Genomic DNA, 9914 nt, shown 5'->3' on the forward strand with positions numbered 1-9914 from the left:
ACGACTGGGACCATGATGGGGAGACCTGGGACCACACTGGGGGCAACTGGGAGTGAGTGGGACTGTGCTGGGAGGGACTGGGATCATCTGGGGAGTGACTGGGACTAGAGCAGGGGCAACTGGGTCCAACTGGGACCATACTGGGAGTGTCTGTAACCATAGTGGAGTGATGGAACCACACTGGGAACAGCTGGGAATTACTGGGGTTTGTGGAGAGAATTATTTGGTTTGGGGGGAGTTGGGGAATTTTGGGGGGTTTGGAGGGTGATTTTGGGGGGTTTTGTGGATTTTCGGAGGGTTTTATTGGCACTCTGGGGGGGTGTTTTTCTGCAGGTATTTGGGGGTTTAGTGAAATATTTTTCTGGGGTTTTTTTAAGTTTTGAGAGGAGTTACTGGGATTTGGTGGGATTCTTTGGAATTTTTGGTGGGTTTTATTGGAATTTCTGCAGGATTTTGGACGCGTGGTGCAATTTTATTGGAATTGTGGGGGCATTTAGTGGGATTCTTTGAGGGTTTGGGATTTTTGGGGGTTTTTTGGGGGGTCTTTTTGGTGTTGCCATGATTTCTTTGGGTCTTGGGGGGTATTTTGTGGGGCTTTTTATGGTTTAGGGGATATTTTTGGGGGCACTTGTGGGGTTTAATCGGGATTCTGGGGGGTTTGTTGGGATTTCAAAAGATTTTGTGGGCTTTTATTGGAACTCTAGGGTGTTCTAATGGGATTTTGTGAGATTTAATTCGGATTTCATGAGTTTTATTGGGACTTCTGGGGTGTTTAAGGAGATTTTGGTGCCTCTCACCCCTTCTCTACACCTGAGAACAACCCTAAAGCCCCCCCAGAATTCCCCAAAAATCCCAATAAAACCCTCCAAAACCCCAGGGAATCTCACAAAACCCCAATGAAACCCACCCAAATTTAAAAAAAAATCAGAGAAATTTCAATACATTTCCCCCCACCAAAAATCCTCAAAACCCCCAATAAAATCCCCCAAATCCAAAACCCCCTAAATCCACAAAACCCCCCAAAACCCCAATAATTCTCCATAAATCCCAACAAAATCCCCCAAAGTCCAAAAAAGCCCTCTGAAAATCCACATAAACCCCCCCAAAATCCCCACACACCCTCTCAAACCCCTCCCAAAATCCCCCCAGACTCTCTGGGGCCGTCCTGGATCAGGGGCACCGGCCGGTGGAACAGGAGCCACCTCAGGGGCCCTCGGAGCTCTGTGGGGAGGGGGCACCATGGGAGACCCCCAGAAACGGGAGGGGGGGGTGGAACCCCTGTTGTGCCCCCTCGCCCCGAAACCCCCAGACCCCGGTTCAGGGGGGGCCTGGGACCCCCCGGGACCCCCAAATCTCCCTCGGGACCCCTCTGGGAGCCCCAAACCCCCCCAAGGTTGGCCCAGGATCACTCTGGACCCCCAAAACCTTCCCGGGAGCCTCAGACCCCCCAGTTCCCCACAAAATTGACCCCACACCCACCTGAGACCCCCCTCAAATCCATCAGACTGCCCCAAATACCCCTCAGCCCCCTCAATCCCTCCCAAACCCTGGGAAATCCCCTCACACTCTGCTAAAGCCCCCCAGATGCACCTCAGAACCTCCCAGATCCCCCCAGCTCCTCTCACAACCCCCCAAAATCCCCTCAGACCCTCCCAATTCCCCTCAGATCCCCCTAAACCCACCTGAGAACACTCCAGACCCTCTCAAGCTGCCCCCAAAGATCCCTAAAGCCCCCTCAGACCCACCAAAGCCCCCTCAGAGCCCCTCACTCCCCCCAAACCCGCCGCACACCCCCCTATTTCCCGTCGATCTCCCCAAAATCCCCAATTTCTCCTCAGACCGCCCCAAACCCCCCCAGTTTCCCCTCAGCGCCCTCCTCAGCCGCGCTCGCCTCTGAATCTCCCGCCTCCGCCGCGTGCACGGGCTCCCCAGCCAATAGCGGCGCGTCCCGCCCCGAACCAGCCAATGAGGGCGCGGCTCCCCTCAGCAGCGCCCGCCTCCCCGCGCCGCTGCAGCCAATCAGAGGCGAGCCGCAGCGGCGGTGCCGGTGCCGGGCGCTGCAGAGAGCGGGGGCGGCGCTGGGAGCGGCCGGAGCGCTCCGGGAGCTGCTGAGGCGGCCGGGACAGGGCCGGGAGGGGCTGAGAGGGGATCGGGGGGGCGTGGGAGGGTCCGGGGGGGCTGGGGGGGCTTTGGGGAGGGTTCCGGGGGTGTGGGGCCGGGTGTGGGGAGGGGTCTTGGCTGGGGGATCGTGAGGTGTCAGGGAGGGTCTGGGGAGGGGTCCTGGGGCACTGTGGGGGGATCTGGGGGTGGGGAGGGGTCCCGAGAGGGGTCTCGAGGGGGGTCCTGGGGGTGCTGGGGGGACTTTGGGGTTCCAGGGTGGTCCTGGGCCAACCTTGGGGGGCTTTTCAGGGGGATTTGGTGTTCCCGGGGGAGATTTGGGGAGCCTGGGGGTCCCAGCCTCCCCCTCCCGTGTTTGGGGGTCTCCCATGGTGCCCCCTCCCCACAGAGCTCCGAGGGCCCCTGAGGTGGCTCCTGTTCCACCGGCCGGTGCCCCTGATCCAGGATGGCCCCACAGAGTCTGGGGGGATTTTGGGGGGCATTTTTGGGAGGGTTTTTGGGGATTTTGGGAGGGCTTTTTTTAGAACTTTGGAGGGATTTGATGGAGGGGTATTATTGGGGTTTTGGAGAGAATTATTGGGTTTTGGGGGGTTATGGGATTTTGGGGGTTTTGTGGATTTGGGGAGTTTTGGATTTTGGGGGATTTTATTTGGGTTGGGGGGGTTGATTTTTGAGGAGGTTTAGTGAAATTTTGGGGAGTTTTTTTGAGTTTTGGTGTGTTTCACTGGGATTTTGTGGGATTCTCTGGGGTTTTGGAGGACCTTATTGTAATTTGTTGAGGAAGTTGGGATTTTTAGTGGATTTTGTGGGGCATTTGGGTGTCTGGGGCCTTTGGGGTTGTCCCAGGGTTTGCGGAATGGCTGAGAGGCATCAAAATCTCCTTAAAAGCCCCAAAAGTCCCAATAAAACTCATGAAATCTGAAATAAATCTCACAAAATCCCATTAGAACACCCTAGAATCCCAATAAAAGCCCACAAAATCTTTTGAAATCCCAATAACCCCCAACATCCCGATGAAACCCCAAAAATGTCCCCTAAAAAATGTTGTAAAATCTCCCCTAAGACCCAGAGAAATCAGAGCAACACCCAAAAAACCCCACAAAACTCCCCTAAATCCCACCAAAACTCCCAAAAAAACCCAAATTGCCAAAAAACCCCACAAAACTCCCCTAAATCCCACCAAAACTCCCAAAAAAACCCAAACTGCCAAAAAACCCAAACCCCAAATAAATCCCACTAGATGCCTCCACAATTCCAATAAATACCTCAAAATCTCATAAAAATCCCAATAAAACTCCCAGAATTTATGAGAATCGTGAAAACCCCCAACAAAATCCCAGGAAAACCTCCCAAAATGCCAAAAAAAAAAACCCCAAAACAAAATATTCAATAAACCCCCAAACACCCCCAGAAAAAACACCCCCCCCCAAAGCACCAATAAAACCTCCAAAATCTAAACCCCCCAAAATCCACAAAACCCCCCAACATTTCCCACCTTGTCCCAGCATGTCTGCAGTCATTTCCAGGCACTGCCAGTGGCCCCAGGAAGGTGTCAGCTCTCCCAGTGTGATCCCCCAGTCATGCCCAGAATATCCCAGCTGCCTCCAGCATGCATCCAGTCCTGCCCAGTTCCTCCAGTTTGCTTGCAGCATGATCCCAGTTTCTCTCAGGTGCTCCCAGTAGCCCAAAGTGTGATCCCAGTCGCTCCCTTTCAACCCCAATATGATCCCAGTAAGCTCCAGTTGGATCCCAGTCACATGCCAGCCCTCCCAGTGTGCTCCCAGTATAATCCCAGTTGCTCCCAGTCAGGCCCAGTATGGGGATGATGTGCAGGGTGTGTTCCCAGTCGCTCTCAGATTCTCCCAGTATTGCTCCAGTCCCTCCCAGTATGATCCAGAGATGAGCCCAGTGTGCTCCCAGTCCCTGCCAGTATGAACCAGTTGTGCTCCACATGGTTCCAGTTGCTCTCTTTCACCCTCCCTTTTGTTCCAGTCACTCCCAGTATCTCCCAGTGTATCCCAGTTCCCTCCAGCATGTTCCCAGTCCCTCCCATAATTCCCCAGTATGATCCCATATGCTGCCAAGCACTCCCAGTCAGCCTCAGTGCAGTGGCCCTCACTGCCAGGATGATCCCAGTCACCTCCAGCGTGATCCCAGTTGATCCCAGTAGAAGCCCAGTTGTTTCCAACCCCTCCCAGCATGCAGCCAGCCACTCCCAGTCACTCCCAGTAGATCCCATTTGCCCCCAACATGGTCTCAATTGCCCCTGCAGGCTCCTGCTCACTCCCAGTATGATCCCAGAATGATATCAGTACAAAGCCAGTACAGTCCAAGTATGATTCCAGTATGATCCCAGAACAAACCCAGTACAGTCCCAGTCACTCCCAGTAAGATCCCAGTATGATCCCAGAACAAACCCAGTAGAGTCCCAGTCACTCCCAGTATGATCCCAGCTGAGCCCAGTCCCTGGCAGTGCTGCCAGCGCTGGGATCCCGCAGCCCTCTGTGCGTTCCCCCCTCCCGGCTGTGCCGAGAGGAGCCCCAAGGGCTGGCAGTGCCCAGGCAGGCTCCCCAGCAGGGCCCAGTTTGGATGTGGGGCCCCCAGTTGTCGCAGTTTGCCTCTCCTTTTGCCCGGGCTGGCTTCCCCCCTGATCCGCAGCGGCCGGGAGCAGCCGAGAGCCCCGCGCTGCCCGTGCCGAGCTGTGCCGGCTCCAGCCCCGCTCCTGCCGCGGGCTGCGAGGGCTCCGGGAACGGGGCAGCGAGGGCATCGCTGTTGCTGCGGGAGGAGGAGGAGGGAGGGAGGGGAGGGATGAAGGAGGAGGAGGAGGCGGGATTCGGGAGGGGGAGGAGGGTGGGAGGGGAGATGGAAGAGGAGGGGGAAGGCAGAGAGAGAGCAGCCACAGAAGGAGAAGGAGGTGTGGGGAGGGAGAAGGATTAGGAGGAGGCGGGGGGATGGAATAGGAGAAGGGGCAGGAAGAGGAAGAGGAGGGACAGAGGCAGATCAAGGCTGAGCAGCAGGAAGCACGCGGTCCAGCCCTCCGTGCATTCGCAGCCCCCACCTGTGGGATCATCGCCCCCATCGCGCAGGTGAGCGGGGAGGGGGAGCTCGGCCCAGATATCCCGGGGGGTCCCTGGACTGGGATTTTTTTTGGGGGATGTTTGGAGAATGAAGAAGTGCAAGGCTGAGCGGAAAAGGCCCCTCGGGGGGACATCGGGGGGTGGCGGTGGCGGCAGAGGCAGCGTGGAGGAGCAGAGCCCTGTGTCCCCCAGGAGCCCAAAGTGGGGAGCCCAGAGAGGGGGGAGCGCCGCCATTGGCGGGAGCCTGCAGAGGCTGGAGAGGGGCAGGGGGGACTCCTTGGAGCCCCTGCAGCCCAGAGCAGAGCATGAGGGGAGAAGGGAGCCCAAAAGGGAGCCCAAAAAGCCCCAGCACCCCTGAATGGGCAGAGTGAAGAGGGGGCAGCTTTTGGGATTGCTGGGACTGCCAGCAGGCTGGGGAGGGCGGGCACCGAGGAGAAGGGGGACCCCCAATGCAAGCGTGACCCCAGCAGCTGGGACAGGGGGATCTCCCAAAGACCAGAGGGGAGGGAGCAGGGGTGGGGAACTCCTGGGGTGGGTTTTTCAGCACTGAATCTTGGTGTTTGGGATGTTTTTCTGGAGCCTAGGTCGCTGGTGACTTGTAGAGATGGACTTGGGCAGAGGGACCTTCAAACTCAACGTGCTCATCTCTTGTTTTCCTCAAACCAGGATTTCCCATTGCCACTTCTTGTGAGGCTGTGAGGAAGATGTCCCTGGACACTGAGGCAGGTGAGGAGGAACTCAGTGCCCCTTTCCTCTCTCTCCTGCTCCATCTCCCAGCCCAGCACAGCCCCGCTGCAGGGCAGCCTGGGTGCATCTCCTTGCCCTTGCCTGTGGCCCGGAGGCCAATGCCATCCTGTCCTTGTCCTTCCTCCCCCAGAGCAGGAGCTGAAAATGGAGAGCAGGGAGGACAAATCCCTGCGGCAGAACCTCATGGCAGAGGCCATTTTGAGCAGCTCCATGGCGCAGGAACCCAACGGGGAGGAAAAGCCCCTGAGATGCCACACGAGGAGGGGCTGCAAACGCAGATGGCGGGGATCTGAGGGGGAAAGAGCCAGCCTGGGCTGGGAAGGCGGCCGGAGATGGAGCCAGAGCTCAGAGCTGGTGGTCCATGAGGAGGTTCCTGATGGGGAGAAGCCCCAGAAGTGCTTGGAGTTTGGGAGGGGCTTCCAGATAAGCTCCAACCTGATCCAGCACCAGAGAACCCACACTGGGGAACGGCCCTACGAGTGTGATCAGTGCAGGAAGAGGTTTCGGAGCAGCTCTAGTCTCCTCGTGCACCAGCGCACGCACACAGAGGAGAGGCCCTTCCGCTGCCCCGACTGCGGGCAGGGCTTCAGGCAGAGCTCCCATCTTGTCCGGCACCAGTGAATGCACACTGGGGAGAGGCCCCATAAGTGTGAAGAATGTGGGAGGAGCTTCAGGGAGAGCTCCACCCTGATCCAGCACCAGAGGACCCACACTGGGGAACGGCCCTACGAGTGTGGGGAGTGTGGGAAGAGATTCGGACATCGCGCCAACCTCCTTGTCCACCAAAAGATCCACACTGGGGAGAGGCCCTGCGAGTGTTCCGAATGTGGGAAGGGGTTTAGGATTAGCTCTGATCTCCTCCAGCACTATCGGATTCACACGGAGGAGAGGCCCTGCTACTGCCCCAACTGCGGGCAGGGATTCAAGCGCAACTCCAACCTCGTCACCCACCGGCGCATCCACACTGGGGAGAGGCCCTACGAGTGTCCCCAGTGTGGGAAGAGCTTCTCCAGGAGCTCTACATTGACCCGACACCAACGGAGGCACCGGTGAGGGAAGCCCTGCGAGTGCCCCGAGTGCAGGAAGAGCTTCGTGCACTGCTCCAGCTCCATCCCCCACTGCAGGACCCACGCTGGGCACAGCCCTGGTGACCCACATTCCCTGTGATCCGTGGTGGGAACACATCTGGCTGCTCCTCCTTTTGGTTTGGCCTTAATGTTTTTTTTCTCTTCTCAATCTTTGCAGTCCAAAAGCCAAGTCGATGGGTCTGTTACTTCAGAATAACTCAGCCCCACTGAAAACAACTCAGTTGTTGAATGAAAGCTCAATAGCACCAGGGATTTGCTTCTTCCCACCTCAAAAAACTCAATCCCACAACAAAGTCACTCGACTCCAAAGCCACCAGGCTGACATGGGGTTAGAATGACACTGGGAGAAGTGGGATCCCAGTTTAGTGCAGAGGTACGGGGATTGCGTGGGGCTGGGTGTGTGAGATGTATTTGATAGCAAATAAAACTTTCAGACTTACTGCTTTCTTCCCGTCCATGCTCAGTCCCTTGCAGTTCTGTTTGCAGAGTGCCGCCTCCTAGAGTGTCCCCTCACAGTTGCCGCCCTTGGCCTGAGCCCGCCCCTTTCCCCTCACGGTTCCGCCCTTTCCTTGCCCCCTTTCCCCTCACGGTTCCGCCCTTTCCTTGCCCCCTTTCCCCTCACGGTTCCGCCCTTTCCTTGCCCCCTTTCCCCTCACAGTTCCGTCCTTTCCTTGCCCCCTTTCCCCTCACAGTTCCGTCCTTTCCTTGCCTCCTTTCCCCTCACGGTTCCCGCCCTTTCCTTGCCCCCTTTCCCCTCACAGTTCGTCCTTTCCTTGCCCCCTTTCCCCTCACGGTTCCCGCCCTTTCCTTGCCCCCTTTCTCCTCACAGTTCCGTCCTTTCCTTGCCTCCTTTCCCCTCACGGTTCCTGCCCTTTCCTTGCCCCTTTTCCCCTCATGGTTCAGCCTTCAGGAGGACCTTCAGGAACGGGAAAGGAGGAGGAGGAAGAGGAGGAGGAGGAGGAGGGAGGGAGGAAGAGGCCGAGCAGCAGCAGAAGAGGAGAGGGAGAATCTCGTGGCCCTGGCGGTCCCTGAAGCCGCCGCAGCCCCGGGAGCATCGCCCCCCATCCCGCAGGTGCCCGGGGAGGGGGAGAATGGCCCGAATATCCCGGGGGTGCCTGACTTTGGGGTTTTTTGGGGGGGATGTTTGCAGCTGGCAGGGCTCCAAAGCAGCCCAGAGCAGAGAATGAGGGGAGAAGGGAGCCCAAAAGGGAGCCCAAAAAGCCCCGGCACCCCTGAATGGGCAGAGCGAAGAGGTGGCAGCTTTTGGGATTGCTAGGACTGCCAGCAGCCTGGAGAGGGCGGGCACCGAGGAGAAGGGGGACACAGGTGCATCTTCCATTGGTCCATGTGGATTGTTTTCAATCAGTGACCAATCACAGCCACCTGTGCCAAGGCTGTGAGCAGTCACAGGATTTTTGTTATGCATTCCTATTCTATTCTTGTCTTGGTAGCCTTCTGATCTTCTCTCTGTTCTTTTTAGTATAGTTTTAATGTAGCATTTTAATATAATATATAACATAATAAATCAGCCTTCTGATGAAAATGGAGTCAAGCCTCGTGTCCTCACACAAAGGGCAGCCTAAACAATAATTGGTGACCCCTGGATGTGTGAAATTGATGGCAACCCCAGGAGTGACCACAGAGTCCAGCCTGGAGCTGAAGAAACGAGACCCTGAAGATGGGCAGAGTTCACAGCCAAGGCAAACAGGAGAACCTGTTGGACTTTCCTGGACATTGTGTCCAGAGACCGCAGAGCAGCAGAGCTGCACAGCTGGATCCACAAGGACACTGTCTAAAGGTACTGTTATTTTTTCACTTCCTGAAGATCCTGCCATTCGCAGAAGGTGGGAGGAAAGTTGGGAAAATGTACCTTCGGAAGCTCAGGTTCCATTTACTGCGTCAGAGAAGAAAGTTATTAAACTCTGGCACAGATGGGGACACGAGAACGGAGTTAATAGTGTGTGGGGGAGACTGTGTTATGAGTTTTTAAGATGGGCAAAATTTCATAGATTTTTTACAAATGTCGTATACTCCCTTGATTTAGATCTTTGGGAGTTCATGGACACTGCTTTTGAGTGGACAAAGGACCAGGGTGTTACACTCCCAACAATGTATGGAGTGCACCTATGGCTCTTATTCTGTATTTTGGAAAAAAGGGAGGCTGCAGGGGACATCGTGGCTCGGTGGCGCGGTCGCGCTCCGTTTCCACCAGGTTCGGCACGAGAGGAGCCTCTCAAAGAAGACGAACCGCGGGTTCGCAGCCCCCCCGCATTACCCACAGCAGAGCAAAAGTTTTTCTCCGCTCCCTTGGAGCATGAGCAGGCAGAGCTGCCTTTCCCCCCCGCTCTTTCTCTTGGGGGGGATGGGGAGCCGGCCCTGCCTGCTTCGCCGCGGAATTCTCCGCTTCCCCCACCCCGGGGGGACGCGGCTCCACCTCAGCCGGCCCCGCGGGAGGCGCTGGACCCCGCGGCTCCGCCCGCGATCCTGCCGTTCAGGCCGGCTCTGCCGGCTCTGATGGCTGCGCCTGCGCTGCAGTGTCCGGACCCCAAAGGAGACTCGGCTGCTGGGCCCAGCCCGGCGGGGGATGCGGCCCCGCCACCTGTGCCAAGCCTGTTGCTCCCTGCCAACCCAATTGCAGTGAAAGAGCATGCCAAGAATGGTGCTGAGCCCACGGGACCGTCTCAAGAGCCGACACCAGCGCCTGTGCTGCCCGCACCACCCACCCCAGTTGTCCCGCTGCCTTCCAGAGCTCCGACCTTCGCATCAGACCCTGTGAACAGTCTGTCCCTCCATGGAGAGGGCACGGCCCGCCAGCTCACCGCAGGAGCAGTTCGGCTGGCTGTGTTCAAAATCAGTGTGGTTTCTGGGTCATTTCGCGTGTGGT

The 9914-nt window shown here is 57.2% G+C and overlaps 1 protein-coding gene across 2 annotated transcripts; it reads left to right on the plus strand.

Annotated features, from left to right (window-relative positions):
• Window positions 1-5066: 5066 nt before the first annotated feature.
• Window positions 5067-9310, plus strand: LOC135306063 (zinc finger protein 22-like). 2 transcript variants are annotated; one of them, XR_010366935.1, is made up of 4 exons: window positions 5751-5921; window positions 6073-7403; window positions 7934-8102; window positions 8604-9310. XR_010366935.1 is itself a non-coding variant. In XM_064429625.1 (3 exons), exons 2-3 carry the CDS (start codon window positions 5900-5902, stop codon window positions 6561-6563), a joined length of 513 nt encoding a protein of 170 aa, XP_064285695.1. In that variant the 5' UTR covers window positions 5067-5204; window positions 5862-5899; the 3' UTR covers window positions 6564-7485. The 2 variants fall into 2 exon arrangements, 1 of the variants encoding a protein (XP_064285695.1); XM_064429625.1 differs by lacking the exons at window positions 7934-8102; window positions 8604-9310 and adding an exon at window positions 5067-5204 and having other exon boundaries at window positions 5862-5921; window positions 6073-7485.
• Window positions 9311-9914: the final 604 nt, after the last annotated feature.

This window comes from Passer domesticus, chromosome 8 (assembly GCF_036417665.1).
Source record: "Passer domesticus isolate bPasDom1 chromosome 8, bPasDom1.hap1, whole genome shotgun sequence".
Taxonomy (NCBI): Eukaryota; Metazoa; Chordata; class Aves; order Passeriformes; family Passeridae; genus Passer; species Passer domesticus.

Coding starts and splice junctions, on each gene's coding strand:
- LOC135306063 (XM_064429625.1), top strand. CDS start 5,900: ATGTCCCTGGACACTGAGGCAG. Junction 5,922..6,072: donor GTCCCTGGACACTGAGGCAG/GTGAGGAGGAAC, acceptor TTCCTCCCCCAG/AGCAGGAGCTGAAAATGGAG.